Here is a 22,249-nt window from a genome sequence, read left to right as displayed (position 1 = left end):
AAGGGAAATTAAGCACAGATACGTATAATTTGCAAAACATTATCAACCAACTGACATTTTAGAACACCTCACCCAGTGACAGCGGAATACATAATCTTTTCAAGTTCACATGGAACATTCACCAAGAAAAACTTAAGGAAAATCATAAAGATTATATTCTCTGAACACAAACAAGTTAGAAATGAATAGAAAAGTATCTGAAAAAAAATCCCAAATATTTAGAAATCACACAACAGTTTTCTAAATAACCCATGGCAGGGGTGGGTTGAAAAACCTTAACGTAAATTAGAAAATATTTTTAACTAAATGAAAATGAACACATAACTTTCCAGAATTTCTAGATGCTGGAGTGAAATTCAGAACTTTAAAAGTTTATAATTAAAATGAAAATAGTATCGGGCGCCTGGGTGGCTCAGTCGTTAAGTGTCTGCCTTCAGCTCAGGTCATGATCCCAGGGTCCTGGGATCAAGTCCCACATCAGGCTCCCTGCTCGGCAAGAAGCCTGCTTCTCCCTCTCCCATTCCCCCTGCTTGTGTTCCTGCTCTCGCTATTTCTCTCTCTGTCAAATAAATAAATAAAATCTTAAAAAAAAAAAAATGAAAATAGTATCAAAACCAGTGAAAACCCAGCTTTCATTTTAAGAAGTTAAAAAAAGAACTAACCCCATAGTGAATGCAAACATAAAAATAGTAGCGAAGTGAACATAAGTCAATGAAATAAAAAAAGGACAAATAGAGAAAATCAATGAAACCAAAAGCTCATTCTTTTGAAAAACATAATCAGTGAAACTGATAAATTTCCTCCAACCCAATGAAGAGAAAACAAATTTTATCAATGTAAAAACGAAAGAGGGGTGATCAGTACAGATCATAGAGACATCATTCTTTATGAATAATGACACAACCGTCTTTAACGCAGAATCTGCAAATCAAACTCAGCAACATATAAATGATGGACCACAACCAAGTGGATTTTATTCCAGAAATACAAGGTTGTTTAAACATCTAAAAATATGTAAATGTAATTAATCATATCAGAAAAATTTAAAAAGGAATCATGTGATTATTAGATTTTTGTGCTTAAAAGGCCAAATGACAAAAATCAACATTTATTCATAAAACTCTCAGCTGACATGAAACATAAGGTAAACGATTCAATGCTGTCCCCTAAGACTGCAAGTAAGGCGAGGATGTCTTTTGTCACCAGTTCTCTTCAGCATTGTAGTGAGAATGCAGTAAAGGCAAAAAAAGAAAAAGAAAAAAAGAAAAAAGAAAAAAAATGTAAACAGCATAAAGATTGAAAAGAAAGAACCAAGTGCAGGAGGCATAATCATATACAATTAGAAAATTTTATGGACTCAAAAAAGCTACCAAAATGATGTTTATCAAGGTTACAGGAAACAAGGTCAATACACAAGGATCAACTGTATTGCTATAGATTAACAAAGAACTACTGAAAGTGAAATTACATAAACAATACTACTTATAATGACATCCAAATCAAGACAGACTTAGGGATAAATCTAACAAAACAATGTCTGTACTCAGGCAATACAAAACGCTGCTGAGAGAAATTAAAGACCTAATTAAATGGTGAGATAGAGCACATTCATGGATCAGAAAAGTCAGTATTAAGATGTCAACTTTTCCCAGACATACAGAATCAATAAAATCCTAAAAGCAATATGAAAGCAGCCTTTGTTTGTTTTTTTGTTTTTTTTTTAGAAACCGACAAGTTCATTCTAAAATGTATGTGGAAATGCAAAAGACCTGCAAGGGCCTAAACAGTTCTGGACAAGAGAACAAAGTTGAAGAATTGATACAATTTCATTTAAAGACTTATTAACAAAGATATGGGAATAAAGACAATGTAGAGAAGCTAAACAGATCAATGGGACAGGAAAAAGGACCCAAAGGTAGAAACCACCCCCCGACACACACAAAGACAAATAATCAATTGGATGTCTTAAAAGGTACCAAGGTAATTCAATGGAGAAAAGACAGTCTTTTCAACAAATGGTGCTGAAAAAACGGAATGTTCAAATGGAATAATATAAATTTTGACCCTTAAAACACTATACACAAAAATGTATTCCAAATAGATCATATACCTAACACGGAGCTAAAGCATTTAGAAAACAAGAGGAAAAATCTCTGATACTATTGGGTCTGCAAAGATTTCTTTTTTCTTTTTTTTTTTTAAAGATTTTATTTATTTATTTGAGAGAGAGAGAATGAGAGAGAGAGAACACATGAGAGGGGATAGGGTCAGAGGACAAAGCAGACTCCCTGCCGAGCAGGGAGCCCGATGCGGGACTCGATCCAGGGACTCCAGGATCATGACCTGAGCCGAAGGCAGTCGCTTAACCAATTGAGCCACCCAGGCGCCCCTGCAAAGATTTCTTAAAAAAGATTAAAACTGGTAAGCTGGACTTTATCAAAATGAAAAACTTCCACAAATCCACAAACGGGGTACAGATTGGGGAAAATATCCAATCAATAAAAAATCTTTATAACTCAAAAATAAGACAACCTACAAAGTGGGCAAACGATTTAAACAGATGCTTCACAAAATAAGATACACAAATGGCCAGTAAGTAAGTGAAAGATGCGTAACATCATTATTTATCAAGGAAATGCAAATGAAAAGCACAGGGAAATGCCACTATGCACATTAAAATGGCTGTATTAAAAAGTAACAATACCAAGTATTGACAAAAATGTGAAATAACTACAGCTCTCACACACTGGTGACAGAAATGTAAATGGAATAACCACTTCAGAGAAGTCTGACATTACATATACTAATCCTACAAACTGAAAAACTTTGCTCCTAAGTATTTACCAGAGAGAAATAAAAACATGCCTACATTAAAATGCACATGAAGTTCACTGCAGCTATGTTCATAACAACCAAAAACTGGAAAGAGAATGGATACACTGTAATTAAGCATACAATAAAATATGACTTAATAAAAAACAAAGGAGTTACTGACAGATGCTAAAACATGGATGCATCTCAAAATCATGCTGAATAAAAGACAAGGAAGAGGACATCTTGGATATCTCCATTTATGTGAAATGATATTTTAAAAAATCAGTCTAACCAAGTTACTGAAAGCAGATCATTGGTTGCCAGGGGCCGTGGTGGGGGGCGAGTCCCAGAAGTGACTGGGAAAGGGGAATGAGAAACCCTTCTGGGTAATGGGTGTTGTCTCTCTAAACTGTAGCAGTCATATGTATGAGTATACTCTTATTAAAACTTGAGTTGGTATATTTAACCATATTTAAATTATTGCCCAGAGTTGATTTTTAAAAATTTGGGAACATTATTATTTTAATAACAAAGCTCTTAAATTTTGAAAATCATAAACAGGAAAATAGACAATATTGTTATAGTCATATATCATGCTTTATTAAAATGCATCAACTAAAGCTAAATATGTCAATATGTATAAATATCAAAACCATGCACCTGAAGACAAAAGCAAGTTGCAAAACATGTGTTCCCACTGATATACAAGCAAAACAATGTTAGACACACACACAGAGAAATACATGTAAAATATTACTGTAAAAGTAATGAGATGTGAGATCAATATTAACGAAATTTAGAAAAGTGCTGAAGGTGATAGAAGTTATAGGATATGGAATGGATTTGAGGATGGTATGCAGATACTTCAACTATTCTCGTACATTACTTCCAACCTGCAGCAGACACAGCAATGGTTATGATATTCCTCATAACTGGACACACCCCCTGGAAAGGTGGGCTATCACTGGGTCAATAGGCCTGAATTCAAGAAAGTTGAGCTATGATGAGCTTCCTGGAAATTTCAGCTGGGACACGAAGGTCATATGCCCTACAGTAGTCTACTTTCATTAACACACTCAATGTTTCTTCTGGTTCCTGAACCTAAGAAGAGGAAGCAGATACGTCCTCCAGACTGTCCCTGGCTGCTGGCAGTGTACATTCTGGTATGAGTCTAGTCCACGGGGAGAACCCCTCGAGTAGACCCCAGGATGAACCAGACCATCAAGCATTCTTCGCAGAGGTAACAGCATAGTTTGGGGACAGACTAATCAAAAACCCATGATGGCTCATGCTAGGGAGGGCCACGGGGTGACATGTGTTTCTCCCAAAGTGAAATCAGAGTCTGAGAAGATTATTCAGTTTATTTGTTCTTTTCAAAAAGCTTCGCATTCCAGTTAATGTTTTTAAAAATGTCTATCTTCAGCTTTACTTCTATTAAAAAATTTGAGATTAGAGAAAAACATAACTAAGAATAATGTATCTAAAGGACAATTTCTGTCCATATTTCCTAAAGACATACTTCCTTCAATAAAATCTTCACATATAATAAAGTCTGAATTTTGTTAAAGTCTGCACATTCAAAACATCTTTATGACTTCCTCCAATATCAATTGTCTTGCTGAACAAAATGGCATTTCTTGATAAAGGCTCAACCACATTTGCTGCATTCTTTGGGTATCTTCCCTATTATTTCCCTGACATACATTGAGTACAACTTGTGTAAGAAGGTCTCAAAAAAATACAAGATGTTGACATTTTTTCCCAAGTGTGGTCTGATTGTTATTTATGGCCAAATTCTGGAAGAACATTTTCACTCATCTGTTTGATTGACAGGATTATCTCCTATGTAAGTTCTTTAATAAGCTCTACTTCATAATAAAAATAATTCCCCATATTTCCTACATGCATTAACAGGGTTTCTTCTACAGTCACTTTTAGTTGTCTTACTTACAACAGATTTTTAAACATTCACCAAATTCAGAGTATTTTCCACTATGAGTATTCTCGTTTACTTTGGAAGATGACTTATGGTAAAAGATTTGCCATTCTGCACATTCATAGGAGTCATGTCTTTTGTGAATTTTCTGTGGTATTTTGAGGTATGAATCACAAGAGAAAGGTTTCTCTCACTGCTATATTTACAAATTTTCTTCCCCTGTGTGTAACCTTGGATGTACTGTGATAACTGATTTCTTGGAGGTTTTCTCACTCTCAATACATTCATAGGGCTTCTCTCTTATGTGTCTTCTCTGATGTACTTTGAGGCCTGAGTTACAACTGAAGGTTTTCCCACAATGATTACATTTATAGGGTTTCTCTCCTGTGTGTGTTCTCTGATGCTTAGTGAGATCTGACTTATGATAGAAAGACTTTCCACATTCGTTACACTTGTAAGGTTTCTCCCCTGTGTGTATTCTCTGATGTACAGTGAGAATGGATTTCTCAGAAAATGACTTCCCACACTCATTACATTCATAGGGCTTCTCACCTGTGTGAGTTCTCTGATGTGATCTGAGGACTGAACTGCAAGTGAAGGTTTTCCCACACTGATTACAGTGATAGGATTTTTCCCCTCTGTGTGTTCGTTTATGTATTGTATAATCTGACTTATGGCAAAAGGTCTTCCCACATTTTTTACACACACAGGGTTTCTCTCCTGTATGAGTTCGCTGGTGTACTGTAAGGTATGAATTCCTAGAGAAGAATTTCCCACATTCCTTACATTCATAAGGTTTCTCACCTGTGTGAGTTCTGTGGTGTTTAGTGAGGTCTGATTTATTGTAGAAGGTTTTTCCACATTCATTACACTTATAAGGTTTTTCCCCTGTGTGGATCCTCTGATGTACTGTGAGGACTGATTTCTCAGAGAAGGATTTCCCACACTCACTACATTCATATGGTTTCTCCTTTGTGTGAGTTCTCTGATGTACTTTTAGACCTGAGTTGCGACTAAAGGTTTTCCCGCACTGATTACATCCATAGGGTTTTTCCCCTATGTGAGTTTTCTCATGTTTAGTGACATCTGACTTGTGACAAAAGGTTTTTCCGCATATCTCACATTCATAGGGCTTCTCCCCTGTGTGAGTTCTCAGATGTACTGTAAGGTAGGAGTTTCTAGAGAAGAATTTTCCACATTGATTACACTCATAGGGTTTCTCACCTGTGTGTGTTTTCTGATGTATTGTGAGGACTGAGTTGCTTATGAAGGTTTTTCCACACTGATTACATTCATAGGGCTTCTCCCCTGTGTGAATTCTCTGGTGTACTGTGAGATAGGACTTATGGTAGAAGCTTTTTCTACATTCCTTACATTCATAGGGTTTCTCTCCTGTGTGAGTTCTCTGATGAATTATGAGGTGTGAACTTCTAGAGAAGCATTTCCCACACTCCTTACATTCGTATGGTTTTTCTCCTGTGTGGATTCGCTGATGTAAAGTGAGGAGAGATTTCCGAGAGAAGCACTTCCCACATTCCTTACATTCATAGAGTTTCTCTCTTGTATGTATTTTCTGATGTTTGGTGAGTTTTGACTTTTTGCAGAATGCTTTTCCACATTTATTACATTCACAGACTTTGTCTCCTATGTATGTTCTCTGAGTTACATTAAGAACTGACTTCTCCCGGAAAGGTTCTCCCAAGTTGTTATATTCAAATATTCTCTCTCCTGTGTCAGGAAAGTCTGATCTCCCATTGAAATTATCCACTCTTTCAATATACTCATAACCTTTCACCTCTAAATGAACTCTGTGTTCCAAGAGAGATGACTTCTCAAAAGTTTTAGCATATTCATGAAACTCATAAGGATTTTCTGTTCTTTGTGCCATCTTATGGACCATGAGGGCTGAATCATTACAGAAAGTTTTATCAAATTCATTATGTTCACAAGGACTCTGTCCTACGTGAGCTTGGTTATATGGGATGACAACTGCCTTCTCATGGAAAGCTTTCCCATATTCCTTATCGCTTTGAATAAAGGATTGTTCTGTATTTTTAATTCTCTGATATGGGATGAAATCTTCATTATGACTGAGGTATTTTCCATTTTGAATGAATTCACAAGGTTTCTCTCCCATTTGAGTTTGTTCATGGTTAATATGAAGGAGCAATTTCCCATATGTATTGAGATCAATAGGCTTCTTACTTAAATAGTTTTTCTTATTAATAATTAATTCTGAAATACATTTCAAATTCATACCACACGAGTCATACCTACAGGGTATTTTTATGGAAGGAACTGTGTCTGTGCTGAAATTAAAAATGCTTCCTAATACATTACCTCTGTGCATAGTCAGTGTTTTGTTGTTGATAAATGGAGGCTGGCAGAAATGTCTGTCCTGGGTTTCTTGATTCTTTTCTAGTTGGTTATCAACTTTGCAGACTTCTAGAAATGAGAAAAACAAACAAACCATAAGCCATGAATCATATCATAATTATGATGAAATTACACTTAAAACAAATGCCCTTTTACATCACTGACTTGGTTTTGTGAAATAAGAGTGATCCAAATAGTCATACTGCCCCATCCTTTTGGATTAAAAAAAATACAACCTGACAGGGTGGAAAAGGGGGATAGAAACTTAGAACACACACATATACATTTGGCAATTTTCAAAGACATATTTCAAGACTTAATATATACATTAGAAATAAATAAAAAGCACGGTGAAGAAAATAGACTTGGAAAAAAAATGGCTCATCTAGGAAGGGGAAATGCAGAAAACTAGAGAGGCCATGAAACTTAGTAGATAAGAGTGCCCTAAAGAAATAGAGGAACAATTTAGGGTGCCTGGGTGGCTCAGTTGGTTAAGCGACTTGCCTTCGGCTCAGGTCATGATCCTGGAGTCCTGGGATCGAGTCCCGCATCAGGCTACCTGCTCAGCAGGGAGTCTGCTTCTCCCTCTCCCGCTCCCCCCTCTTGTGCTCTCTCTCTCTCACTCTCTCTCTTAAATAAATAAATAAAATCTTCAAAAAAAAAAAAAAAAGAAAGAAATAGAGAAACAATTTGATATTTTGAAGGATCAGACTTTACATAATTTTCCTCATACTTACATTAGTGCAGCTAAATTCTCTCTAAACTTTACATGTTTACAGTTTCATTCTCCTTTTAAAATTACTTCTGTTTTGTTATATGTTAATTTAGTATACTGTTAATATCAAATTAAATTTCTGAAAGCACTGATTTCTTTGTGCTTGTGAACAGAGTCCTGTAATGTGGTTTCTAATTTTCCCTCTACTCATGTTACTTATAAAAAATACAAATGTCTACCAGGAAAAGCAAAATCAAAAAGATGAGAACAAGACTGAAACATGACCAAACCCAACAGTTTTAGTTGTGGTATAGTCAAACTTATTTTGTCAGATATGCTACCACCAGATGCTAATTTTTCCCCACTGTAAACTTACTCTGACATAATATTAATAATTTTTTTCTTTTACACCCAGATTTCTACATTTCGTGGGTTGATTTATAACCATGGAAGACCTGACCTAAAACATTCAATGATATATTTATTTACCCTAAGAATTCTCAGCTATACTTCACGTTACCTTCTTGCTCAGTACATACAACGTAACAATGATGACCCTATTTAAAAACCTATTCAGGGCGCCTGGGTGGCTCAGTCATTAAGTGGCTGCCTTCAGCTCAGGTCATAATCCCAAGGTCCTGGGATCGAGTCCCGCATCAGACTCCCTGCTTGGTGGGAAGCCTGCTTCTCCCTCTCCCACTCCCCTTGCTTGTGTTCCTGCTCTTGCTATCTCTGTGTCAAGTAAATAAAATCTTTAAAAAAAACAAAAACAAAACCTATTCAAAGCCCATTGTCTCCAAGCACCATCAGGAGCAAACACACTGCAGTTATAATTTCAGGGGTGGGGGGTAATTTGTCCCTAACCACATACATGTTAGATACTCAAGTGATCACTTCACTAGTCCATAATAAATGTCTTCTTTCTAGGAATGCCAGACTATTAACTTGCCAAAAATCATTCAAGTTCAACCAAGGCTTTTCACTCAGCTGGTTTACATTCCCATTTTGGATTTGCTCAGAACTTCACTCTTTAGGAAAATGACACTGTCTCATAATAAGTCTTCACAAACATCTCTACCATTTCGAGTCCTACTTACATTGAAATTTAAAATTAATCACATTCTATACATCTCATTCTATCAGAATGTTGGATTATACCCCCTTTAAACATAAACATACCCTGTTAACTGCTGAAATTTGAAATACTCAGTAGTCTTTTTTCTTTTCCCAACTACAACCTATGGTGTCAGAAGTATTTATATCTGATTTCCTCTGAATACATGAGTGGACATGAAAGTAATGGTCCTTGTGGTGTGCTTTTTCAAAACAAAGTTCAAGTTTTCTACAAATCTGTAATTTTGAACAAGAATCTACAGGTTTGGGGCACCTGGGTGGCTGAGTCGTTAATGTCTGCCTTCGGCTCAGGTCATGATCCCAGGGTCCTGGGATCGAGCCCCACATTGGGCTTCCTGCTGGGCAGGGGGCCTGCTTCTCCCTCTCCCTCTACCCACTGCTACCCCTGCTTGTGCTCTCTGTCAAATAAATAAATAAATCTTTAAAAAAAAAAAAAAGAATCTACAGGTTTATAACCCAACATGTGCATTTAGAAATTAATTCCTTGTAGTATTTTCTGACTATAAAGGTTCTTGCACTCATCAAGAGGCACAGTTAAGGAATTAAGTAATGATCCAATATCCATTATATGTTATATGACAAAATAAGATATGCTCTCTTTGAAGAAATTATAATCCAGTAATAGCTTCTTCATTCAACATCCATACACTATCAGGAATCAGATTCCATACTAGGTAATGTAAATCAAAGCAAGGAAGGAACATTTTACAAAAGCTGTGGAAAGCTGAGCTTAAATTTAAAAACGTGCTTAAAAACAATGACAACGCTATTAACAATAGGAAAAGTTAACAGGGAAAGTAACCATTACCATGAGCCAAGCACTGTTCCATGTACTTATCATGTATTAATTCACAAGAATCCCCAAGTATGTTAGGAATGAAATGTGGACTTGTATGGCAGGAAAGCATTATCTGTGGGTAATCCTAGGAATAAGGATTAAATGGGAGTTTAGCACCAGTTCTGTGCCACAGAGATGAGATGTAGTCATATTTAAGGGTCACTGGAACACCTGAGTGGCTCAGTTGGTTAAGTGTTCGACTCCTGGGATTCAGCTCAGGTTGTGATCTCAGGGTTGTGAGACTGAGCCCTGCTTAGGGCACCATGCTTAGCACAGAGTCTGCTTGAGATTCTCTCTCTCCCTCTTCTGCTGCACCACCCCACTCATGTGTGTTTGCTCTTAATAAATAAATAAATCTTTTAAAAAAAGGTAAAAAAATATTAAGGGTCATTAAATGAGAAAAACATAAATTTGCTATATTACGTATTGGGGAAAATACAACTCAAGATATTAACATGATAAATTAGATGCTTTGTAGGGCAAAGTGTAATTGCATTTAGGAATTAGAACAAAGAGTAAAACAGAATGCCCAAGTGCTTTGGGTGGTATCAGTGCAAGTGAGAATATAAAAAGAATTTTTTAAAGTTTACAAAAATATAACAATAGTGACCTAACACTAGTAAGAAAGGAAAACAGAAAAATAAAATGATACTAAGTTACAAGAGAAGACTCATAGAAGGTAACAAATGAAGCAGGGAAAATTTATGATTTGTGAATGCTAATTGTGATATTACTTCTTGCCACATTGAAGGGATCAGGATATCCTTTATATTCTGTATATGGGCAGGTATAGAACACTGAATGTCAAGTGGGTAAAAGATGCTAAAAATATAATATGTAGTTAGCAGAATAAATGAAAACCTATTATCTTAGCTATAGCAAGGTATTACTATATTTTGAAGATCCAATTTGACAATTTGTACTTTAACAGGTAAATGTAGTCTGTTTCCATTTATGATTACTGAAAAAAATTCAAGTCGTCTCTCACATTTCACTTGGTACTTTATATTTGTCACAATTTACTATTGATTCTATTGTACTTTCCTTCCTTCTTTTTGACATAATTTCGTATCTTTTCCATTTTTTCTTCTTTACAACTTTAGAAGTTATACACACCTGTTTCTCAGCTTTAGGTGGCTATCCATCACATCATACCATGAATATTTAACCTAAAATCTGGAGTAATTCAGTATCTTAAACCTCTTTTCCTGAAGAACAGAAGCATCAAACTCAATTTGATCACCTCTCACCTCATTTATATGCAGTTATTGCTTTGTGTACATGTTTTTTTAGCTATACACATTAATATCATGTCACTTTATATACCTATTGTTCAGATTTACCTCTATGTTTTGTCATCTCTTAGCACTTACCACTCCTTCTCTTATCTCAAGCATTCTTTTGGGTTTCATTTTCTCTTTTCCTGTAGTATTTCCATTAGAATTTTACAATGAAATTACATAACTAAAGGTACAGCTTCTATAATTTATTTCATTATCAACCCAAATTTTATGATCCACTCTGACACGAACTCTCCTGTTGACTAAACCCTGGTTAGTGTCCTCTGAGCCCTATTCTCAACTAGGCCTTGACTAGGTCTTCCAGGTCTATTGGGGCTGGGCTCAGTTTTAGCAAGAATCTTTTAAGTCGGTCTAGTGACAATCCCCTCACCCTTGATATCTGATCAAGTTCCTTATACCCTGCCCCTGATGTATTAGTGCCTGGTCTGCATTCAGCAAGAATCCCCCTACAGGGGCGCGTGGGTGGCTCAGTTGGTTGGGCGACTGCCTCCGGCTCAGGTCATGATCCTGGAGTCCCGGGATCGAATCCCACATCGGGCTCCCTGCTCGGCAGGGAGTCTGCTTCCCCTCTGACCCTCCCCCCTCTCATGCTCTCTTTCTCCCATTCTCTCTCTCTCAAATAAATAAAATCTTTAAAAAAAAAAAAAAGAATCCCCCTACAGTTGATATTTCTCTTAGTAATCTTCTATCCAGTGATTCCCCCGACTCTGTAAGTCCCCAGCTGTCTTAGCAGTATTTGGAGTTGAGTTCAGCTTTACTGAAACTTATCACCTCCTATTCCAACAGCTACTGAATAAAATCTTTATCTATCACTGTTAGCGGTGGCTGGCTTTATTTCTCATTGAACAGCATGAGCTCAGTTGACTGCTGGAAGAGAAATATGAGTAAAGAGATAAACCCTCTGTGACACAGGCTTGGATGGGCAGCCCAAAGCTGAAAATGGAGCACAGACACTGAGGAAATTCTCCTGACATGAAAGACCCAAGAACTAGGGAACAGTATCAAATACAGCCACACATAAGTAACTGGAGTCCCAAGAAAAAATAAAGGATGAAATACATCAAACCACACATTCAGGAAACTGAGAAAACAACAAGAAAAATACCCAGGAAACCCCCCCCAAAACAAATCAAAGGTAAACCTGGAAACATTAGATTTGAGAAAACCAAAGATGAAAAGAAAATCTTGAAGGCAATAAGAGAAAACAGAATATAAATACAGAAGAACAAAGATTTAAAAATCAGAGGAGGAAGTAAGTATGTAACCCAGAAGACAGTGAAGTGAATCAAGTATGGACAGAAAAGAACCTAAATTATATGAAAAATTTCATATAATGAAATTATATGAATTATATAGATCAGATCCAGATTCTGTAACTAGAGAAAACATCCTGCACAAATGAAGACCTGTAGGCAGAAAGAGCTGCTGCCTTGTGGGGTTTGAAGTAAAATACCACATAGAAAGGGAGGGAGAAACATAAGTGTATTGTTATAACATTGCACAGCCTCATATAAAACAGTATGACGTCGTTTGAAATCAGACTGATAAATTGAAGATATCGTATTCCATAGGGCAACCACTTAAGTGGTTACAGTATTCCCATTAAAAAATAAGAGGTTTCCACATTAGTTAAAAAAGATGCAACCATATGTTATCTATAGGAAATCCACTCTAAATATAAATAGATTAAAAGTAAAAAGATGGCAAAAGATGTACCATGTAGACATTACAAAAAAGCTGAAGGGACTATTTATGCTTTTTCTTTTTTTGCCTCCAGGACTTCTGACTATAAACTGTAGGTTCCCATGACTAGCCATCCCACCTCAGATTTGATAATTCACTAGAACAGCTCAGAAAACCCAGAAAAACAATTTACTTATATATTACTAGTTTATTATAAAGGATTCAACTCTGGAACAGCCAAATAGAAGAGACATATAGGCAAAGTTTGGGGATGTGTGTGGTGTGTGGAACTCCCATGCCCTCTCTCGGGCACACCACTCAAAGCTCCCCTCACTCTATTGTTTAGAGGCTCTTATGGAGGTTTCACTACCTAGGCTTGATTGATTAAATCACTGGCCACTGCTGGTGGCCACCCCCAGGACTTAAGTGATCTAGCAGCCCCCAGCCACCAGTTACCTCAGTATACAAAAGACACTCTTTTCACGCCAGAGAATCCAAGGGTTTTAGGAACTGTGTGCCAGGAATCACGAGCAGAGATTAAAAAAAAAAAAAAAATTTTTTTTTTTTTTTCTATATTATTGCCTCTGTCACTACTAAAAACTGCAATGGACCCCCATTTTTTTAAACGAAATTCAAATTTTGCAGCATGGTCTAGAACTTCAAGATCAAGCTTATGCTGATGTCTCCAACTTTATTTCATGCTGTCGCTCACTGTGCTTGCCATGCTAGAAACACACTAGCCATCTTGCTATTGATTGAATGAGTCTAGTATGTTCCTGCCCAGGGCATTCCTGCCTCTCTCAGGAATGCTCTTCTCACAGGTCTTTGCTGTCAAGATTTTTCATATAATTTAGGTTCTTTTCAAATATAATCTTGAAGAGGCTCCCTTGGCCACTTGGCTGAAACAGTCCACTTATCCCCCATCACATCATCTCATTTTCTTGTCTTTAAAACCCTTCATAGCATTCAGCATGACCTGAAATTATAAGATTAATTTATTTGCATCCTTTCTTCCTCTGTGGTCCTTACCTCTACATCTCCCTCCTAAATCTAAGCTCCACAAAAGCAGAGTGCTTGACTTTCTTATTCATTGACTTATCCCAAGGTTTTAGGAGGGCATCAGTTAAATGTTGGTTAAAAGTATAAACATCCCGAATGCCTATTTTTAGCAAGGCACTGTGTATTTATATCTTGCCTCATCTGATGCTCACAAATATTGTGACAAAGGTCTTATTATCTAAATTTACAATGAGGAAACAGGCTCATAGAGGTTAAGTGACTTGTCTAAGCCAATAAATGGTTTAGCTAGGATCTGTGGACTAGCTGTACTCATATCAAAGTAGGCTTCAGAACAAAAAAGTTCTACTAGAAATAGAGACATCATCATAAAGGAGTCAATTCATCAAGAGAACATAAAGATCCTAATATTTATACACTTAATAGTTCTTTAAATTGATAAAGCAAAAATCAATAGAACCGAAAGGAGAAATAACCACAAAATTATAGCTGCAGACTTCAACACGCCTCTCATTGTTTCACTGACAAAGCTTTTGGGGATGTTTTCCCATTAGCCCTGTGATTTTCAGTACACTATTTTATATGGAGCAGTGATTTTTTTGTTTTTTAGGAATACACACATCATGTTATAACAGAATTCACTCTATTTGTATTCCTTCTTTCCTCTCCATTTGTTGTTGGCTTCCTTTTACCTATATAGATACATAGCCTTTCTGTGTTGCCCAGATTTACAACTAGTACACTCTCTTCTGTCATGTGGCTCCCACATTTGCTTTAAAATTAGTTCTTTGGGGGCGCCAGGGTGGCACAGTCGGTTGACTGTCTGACTTTTGGTTTCGGCTCTGGTCGTGATCCCAGGGTTGTGAGATCAAGCCCTTCGTCGGGCTCCATGCTCAGTGCGGGGTCTGCTTGTTTCTCTCTCCCTCTCCCCACCATGCTCACTCTCTCTTTCCCAGATAAATCTTTAAAAAAAATTAAAAAACAAAATTAGTTCTTCAGTTAAATTCAGAGCCCACTACCAGCCTTTTTACCATCCTTTTTTTATGTCATTCCTTGGTTACCTGATATTCATTCTTTAGAGGCTTCTAGGAACAAAGATCCTAGAGTTCCTGTCTATTCAGAAAAGATTTGCTCTTTGTTAAAGAATATCTTCTTGGGCGCCTGGGTGGCTCAGTTGGTTAAGCGACTGCCTTCGGCTCAGGTCATGATCCCGGAGTCCTGGGATCGAGTCCCACATCGGGCTCCCGGCTCAGCGGGGAGCCTGCTTCTCCCTCTGACCCTATCCCCTCTCATGCTGTTTCTCTCTCTCTCTCAAATAAATAAATAAAATCTTAAAAAAAAAAAAAATATCTTCTTGGGGCGCCTGGGTGGCTCAGTCGTTAAGCGTATGCCTTCGGCTCAGGTCATGATCCCAGGAAGGACCCTGGGATCGAGCCCCACATCGGGCTCCCTGCTTCTCCCTCTCCTACTCCCCCTGCTTGTGTTCCCTCTCTCACTATGTCTCTCTCTGTCAAATAAATAAATAAAATCTTTAAAAAAAAAAAAAAAAGAATATCTTCTTAACTGGGCATAATATTCTCAATGTGACACCTTGAGGATTTTGTAGAAACTGCTCTTCTGACTCTCAGCTACAGATTTTACTTATAGAGAAGTCTGAGGCTATTTGGACTTTCTCTTTTATTGGCTGGTTGTTAAAATGACTGTTTTTTGAAATCTAGTGCCTTTATTAGAATATATCCTAATGTTGACAAGGACTGGCTCTCTTATATAGATTTAATCATATATCTCTTCCCTCACAAAAAGTGTTCTTGAAATATTTTAAATATTCTATTTCTTTTCCTTTCTATTTTGGGGAATGAATTCTCTGTATGGTATGTTTGCGAACTCTCTTTTTAATGTAATCTTCAAAATTTATTTCATTTTCTTCTTGCTTACCTTTCTGAACAGAAATCTGACAGTACCTATTCTTCCTTGGGATTTCCCCAATTTGCTTTCTTTACTGTGATTATATTTTCTGTTCTCTTTTCTGAATTTGACACCCACCATGTGCTTGCTACTATTCCCTTATTAATATCTTTCTTAAATTCTTGTATCACAGAGATAATTAATTCAGTTAGTTCACCCTTTGGAAATTCATGATTTAATATTTGGTCACATAATTTATCTACTTTAGGACTACTTTGATCAGATAACAATTCTATCACCAACTAGCTTTCTTCCCGATCTTTTCCACCCCTTTTTCTTTCAGTAGTTTTATATGCATTTTGTGCTGGTTCCTTTTCCATTACTCGGGCTCAAAGGATGTGAGCTTTTTAAGGAACAGCACACACTGCAAAAGGTTTACTTGGGAGAGGGAATAGAGTCATGTCTTAGGCTAGTGAGACAATTCATTATGAACAAGTGTTTTGCACATGTACTGGTCTCAGTTTATAGATCAACCAGGATGTGCTTCCTTCCTCGCCAGACTAGCCTCGGCAATGGCCTGCTCTCTTGGTAATGACTGAGTCAGGTCACTGGGGCTGGTGTTGCTGCAGCTCCAAATTGAGGAAAACCGAGTGTTGAGCTGACTTCACAGAAACTACAAGCCCAAGAGGCTGAACTGGGCCCATGGAGGCCCCGACTTCCCCAGCATCTGCCTAGACAAACTGATGCAATCCAGGAAAGAAAGGTAGTTAAAACTCTACAGAACAGTTTCATCTCATGAGAGAGGAATAAGACAAAAGATACTATCCTTTCCCTTCCACCTTTCTGACATGCTGCTCTGGCACACAGCGGTTCACATTAAGACTCAGAAAAGATCCTGCTACTCTGAGCAATCAGATGTGCTAATGACAGCGCTATAGTTAACGAGGTAATCACCCCCTGGAGCCATCCCCTCCTTCTAATCAGCCTTCACTCCCCACCCCCGCTTCCCGCATTTTTGTAGGTCTGCACATCCTGACCAATTGTTATCAAGTACGTTTTTGCTTCAAATTCTGTCCTAGGAGTACCCACTAAGATAGCATATAAGATTATTTCTGCACATTTAGGGGTCTGTTAAGTGGTTTTCCCTCATTTACAGTCTCTCTTGCACTGTCACAGAAATAGAGAAAATAGTTCAGAAACTGAAAAATACGGTCTGTGCTTCTATGCTTTACTACGTCTGCTTTGCAGAACCAAACTGTCACGAAGGGAGCTCAGCCATCTAGTTCACAGCACTGTTGTTCATCAAAGTTTTAGGTTTCACGCCTCAGAGGATGTACTCTGCTCATGAAAAGTGCGCTGCCGGTCCCTGTGAGCATCAGAAATGCTTTTGTTTTCTACCCACCTGCTGATATATACACTCCTTGATCCTTTCATCCACTTTGCTGCGTTTACATTTGTATTGATTTGGGATTTCAGATATCCACTAGTGTCATATAATGAACCTTGTCTTGCTCACTTTCCTTAATGCCTCTGGATGATTTGTGGGCAGAGAAAGAAAATGCTGACTTTATATATTCTTCTTCAAGAAGTTCATTTTGTCTTTGCAAACTGTCTTAACTTGGCTACAGAACACCACATTCTCTGTTTCCACCTTATCCCCAAACTGCTTCTTCTCTCTTTGCTGAGTCTTCTCATTTTCATGACTTCTGAACATTAGTATCCCAGGGGCCTTCAGACCTCTCAAATCTGTTCACGCTTAACTTTAAGGAGAGGTGGTTACCCGATCCCTTAGCTTCAAATACTAAATTTAAAAACGTTAAATACTACCACAAGTTGATAATTTCCAAATAAATATCTCCAACCTGGGGTCTTCCCTAAATTACCTCTGCTCATACAGCCAAATACTTATTCCCATGTAAACCTGTGTATTTTATAATCACCTGAAATTTGGTATGTGCAATCTAAACTCCTAATGACCCCTCTAAAACTGTTTCTTTCCAGTATCCCACATCTCAGGAACTGGTATCCATTCATCTGACTGCTCTGGGTGAAATTCCTGGAGTTGTTCTTGACTGCTTTCTTTCTCTCACATTCCTTATCCAACTCACAGCAGATCTTAGAGGTCCCATCTTCAAAACAGATACAGAAGCCAATCACTTTTAATCTTCTTCACCACTTCCAACCAAGGGTAAGCAATCATCACCTTTTCATAGACTGAAATACCGTCCTGATGGTCTCACTTTCATTCCTCTGCCCCTAATAGTATTTTCTTTGCCCAGCAGCCAGAGAGAAAATTTAAAAGATAAATAAGCATATGTCATTTATATTAGGTAAAATCATACAAATGGCTTCTCACTTTACTCAGAATAAAATCAAAGTCTTTATCATACCCCAAATGGCCCTACATAATTTGAGCTCCATTACCTCTACAATGCCAACTCTTACCACTCTCTGCTCACTCCTCCCCCAATCCACACTGATACTTGTGTGTCCTCAAAAACACAAAGTACATTCCTGCCTTGGTGGACTGACATTTAGTGTCACCTCTGCCATCAAGACTGCCCATGATGTTCACCCTCATTTCATTCAAGTTGATATCATCAAAATGCCTTTCTGAACTTCCTTTTCTCAAGTATTACACTTCATTATTTTCAATCTATAACTTCCTTGCTATTTTATTGACATGTGTACAGTATGTGTATGTATGTGCTGTTGTTTATTTCTTATCTTTCCCTATCAGAATGTAAGCTCCATGAGGTCAGGAACAAATTTAGTTTGCTGATGTGTTTCAGCACCTAAAATCTGAGTGAGGCACAGCAGGTACTCAGTATTTGTTTAATGTGAAAATGAACATATAAACAAACACGTGAGAATAAAAACAATTTATACCATGTCACCTGGTGTCCATCTGCTTAATACGTACTAACTCACCTGGGTAGCTCTGGCTTGGGGACTCTTCCTCAAGTATCCATGGCTGCTCTCCTTGCTCCAACTTCAAGATCACTTCTGGTTTAGGGACGCAACACCCTGAAATTGGGAAATGACATGGGAAATGGGCTAGGCTCGTAGGCTTCAGGGTCCTTGAAGAAGACAGAAAATGAGTCTTCAGGGGCCAATTACAATGTTTCATTGAAGAAGAAAACATTCTTTATGGTGTTTCAATAATCCTTCTGCTTAATACTTGAATCTCAAGCCTAAATATTATTAGACTCAACAAAGCTTCTACAGGTGTCAAACCAAGAAAGGAAGCGCATACTAGGAGTCTACATGGAAAACAATCCCTACCCACTGAGACAAGGTGGCTGTAGTTCTCCAGCATCACATCCCTGTACAGGATCCTCTGAGCAGGGTCCAGGTGCTGCCACTCCTCCTGGGTGAAGCCCACAGTCACATCCTCAAATGATAAGGATCCCTGAAACAGCACATTTGTGTTCAAATATAAGTAATCACAATTGGAAGACATGAAAAAGCTGTCGGAGAATTGTTTTTGTTTTTGTTTTGTTTTTTTAAAGATTTTATTTATTTATTTGAGAGAGAGAGAATGAGAGAGAACACATGAGAGGGGATAGGGTCAGAGGGCAAAGCAGACTCCCTGCCGAGCAGGGAGCCCGATGCGGGACTCGATCCAGGGACTCCAGGATCATGACCTGAGCCGAAGGCAGTCGCCCAACCAACTGAGCCACCCAGGCGCCCCTGTCAGAGAATTGTTACGGAGTTTACTATTCACAAGTAGAAAATGTGTTCTGGCACATCTACTTTTGCACTTGGTTGGAGGAGAAAGCATGAGACATTCCTCACCACTGTGATAAGTTACTGATGTCCCAACCATGTGCCTACATGCCATAAAGAACTCTCCTACCTTGAGAATCTGAAAACCAATAAAACCATGTCACTGTTCTCAAGGAGCATATAATCTGACAGACAGAAACATTAAGCATCCAACTACCATGTAGCATATCATCCTACTACAGTAAAAACATGTGCAAAGTAGAGTGAGGTTACAGAGGGGAGAAAAGTTCTATTCTTGCTATTAGGGTGGGTTTCACTGATAACAGAGTATCATTCATGAACCTGGGGCAACAGCATAAACATGTACACATCTAAAATATGTAGTTAAGGGGTGCCCGGGTGGCTCAGGCGGTTAAGTGTCTGCCTTTGGCTCAGGTCATGATCTCAGGGTCCTGGGATCGAGCCCCGCATCAGGCTCCCTGCTCAGCGGGGAGTCTGCTTCTCCCTCTCCCGCTCCCTCTGTCTGTGTGTGCTCTCTCTCTGTGTCAAATAAATACAAAAAATCTGGGCGCCTGGGTGGCTCAGTTGGTTAAGCGACTGCCTTCGGCTCAGGTCATGATCCGGAGTCCCTGGATCGAGTCCCGCATTGGGCTCCCTGCTCAGCGGGGAGTCTGCTTCTCCCTCTGACCTTCCCCCCTCTCATGTGCTCTCTCTCATTCTCTCTCTCAAATAAATAAATAAAATCTTTAAAAAAAATAAAAATAAAATAAAAAATAAATAAATAAATACAAAAAATCTTTTTTTAAAAAAATGTAGTTAAAGGAGTAAGTGAACACAGAGGAAAGTACTGTTGGGACTATGTTCACATAAAGAGCTATAGTAGTCTTCAGGGAATATGTTATTGAGTAATTCTGGACATAACTCCTGTAGAATAGGGTGTCCAAAATAGTTGGTTACTGTTCCATCTAGGAAACCTCTTTTCATAAATAGTAAACTTATAATGTCAGTCTATATATTAAATTGCTTTGTTATTATTTTTCCTAAGTCACTTTTATTTTTTCAACTGAATAAATTTGGCATGTAACATTGTGTAACTCTGATATGCTTATAAAATGATTGCCAATGTAGCTATATTTATCACATTACATAATTATAGTACAATATTATTAACTATATCCATTTCACTGTACGTTAGATTTCTTCATTCTTCTTTTTATGGATTAAAATAAACCTAGGGAGACACCTGAATATTTTCTTCCCATAACTGAACAGACTGTCTTGTACAGTTCCTAGGTTTTATACCACCCACTTATGAGATGACCACCGTGGAAAATATTGCAAGCAGACACAGAGACATATCATTCCCAGGTTATCAAAACAAACAGCTAATCAATACTCATGCCATATAGTAAAAATTGGTTAATAGGAAAAAGAACAGACTACTATCCAGAAATGTATAAAGTATTATTGAGAAAAAAACAAAGAATACCTAAATAAATAGAGGAATGCACTATATTCATGGTTTGGACAATTCAGTATTACAAAAAATCTCATTTCTCCACAAATTGGCCTATAAATTCAAGACAATCAGAATTAAAATCTTAGCAGGTATCTTTGTGGAAAATGGTAAGTTGATTCTCAAACTTACATAGAAACTTAAATGGCCAAGAATAACCAAAGCCATCTTGGAGAACAGAATGAATAAACTCACACTAATTATGCTAGGCAGAATCTCACATTAACTCCAATGGATCCAACACCTTAATATAAACTCCTCTTAAGTGGAAGAGACTTATGTCCCTGTGATTATGTTACATTTTATGGCAAAATAGATTTTGCAAGTATAATTAAGATCCCTTAATCAGCTGACTTCGGTCTACAAGGGAGACTGACTTGGGTGGGCCTGACCTAACCATGTGAGTCTTTTAAAGAACGTCAAATATCAGAGACTCTTCTACTGACCTCAAAGAAGAAGCAAGCTACTGTGAGTTCTACAGCTGTGCAGAAATAATTTCTGCCACATATGTACAGATGGGAACCCAACCAAGCCTTAGATAAGGAGTCCCAGGCAACAACTTGACTGCAGCTTTAATGCCTAAGAGAACCTAGCTAACCTATTCCTAGACACCTGATCCACAAAAACTGTGAGATAATAAATTTGTGTGGTTCTTACCTGTAAAATTTGAGGTAACTTATTATGAAGTAAAAAACTGATGTACTAGTGTACATAAAGATTTATTCTGAAGTTAGAGTAATTTGCCAGAGTGTGCTATCAGTAAAAGAATAAACTGAAAGATCAGTGGAACTAAATTTGTAGTCTAGAAACTGGACTGCATGGACACCTGGTTTATTAAGGGGAAAAAAAAAAGTGTTACAGAAGGGCAGTGAGAAAAGGACATTAAAAAAAAAACAATTTTGATCTCAATCTCACATAATATGCGAAAATCAAGTCCAGATGGATTATAGGTTAAAATGTGATCAGTAAAACTTCCAGAAGATAACACAAAAACTATCTTCACAATCTGTAGACAAGCAAAAAAATTTTAAGCAAGACACCAAAAGCACTAATCATAAAGGAAAAGAATGAAATAAATTGCATGACATTAAAATTAAGAACTTCTACTAATCAAAAGGAAACCATTAATTAAAAAAAAAGGAAATCAGGGCGCCTGGGTGGCTCAGTTGGTTAAGTGACTGCCTTCGGCTCAGGTCATAATCCCAGGGTGCTGGGATCGAGCCCCGCATCGGGCTCAGCACCTGCTCCTCAGGGAGCCTGCTTTTCCCTCTCCCTCTGTCTGCTA

General features: G+C 37.7%; 1 protein-coding gene across 1 annotated transcript in view; it reads right to left on the bottom strand.

The window, feature by feature from the left end:
- Positions 1-1,218: 1,218 nt before the first annotated feature.
- LOC123846386 (zinc finger protein 33B-like) overlaps positions 1,219-22,249 on the bottom strand; it is a 30,246-nt gene continuing 9,215 nt past the window's right edge. The window contains exons 3-5 of the mRNA XM_045877756.3: positions 19,005-19,131; positions 18,651-18,746; positions 1,219-7,195 (exon numbers count right to left, since the gene is read on the bottom strand). Of these exons, the coding sequence (XP_045733712.2) occupies positions 4,953-7,195; positions 18,651-18,746; positions 19,005-19,131 (2,466 nt within the window). The 3' untranslated portion in view covers positions 1,219-4,952. The remainder of the gene's footprint in view (positions 7,196-18,650; positions 18,747-19,004; positions 19,132-22,249) is intronic.

The sequence above is a fragment of the Mirounga angustirostris genome, unplaced genomic scaffold (assembly GCF_029215605.1).
Source record: "Mirounga angustirostris isolate CCGP_5_RB_7025 unplaced genomic scaffold, mMirAng1.0.hap1 SCAF_6, whole genome shotgun sequence".
NCBI lineage: Eukaryota > Metazoa > Chordata > Mammalia > Carnivora > Phocidae > Mirounga > Mirounga angustirostris.
Note: the sequence above shows the minus strand (reverse complement) of the source record. Positions and strands in the feature narration are given on the sequence as shown.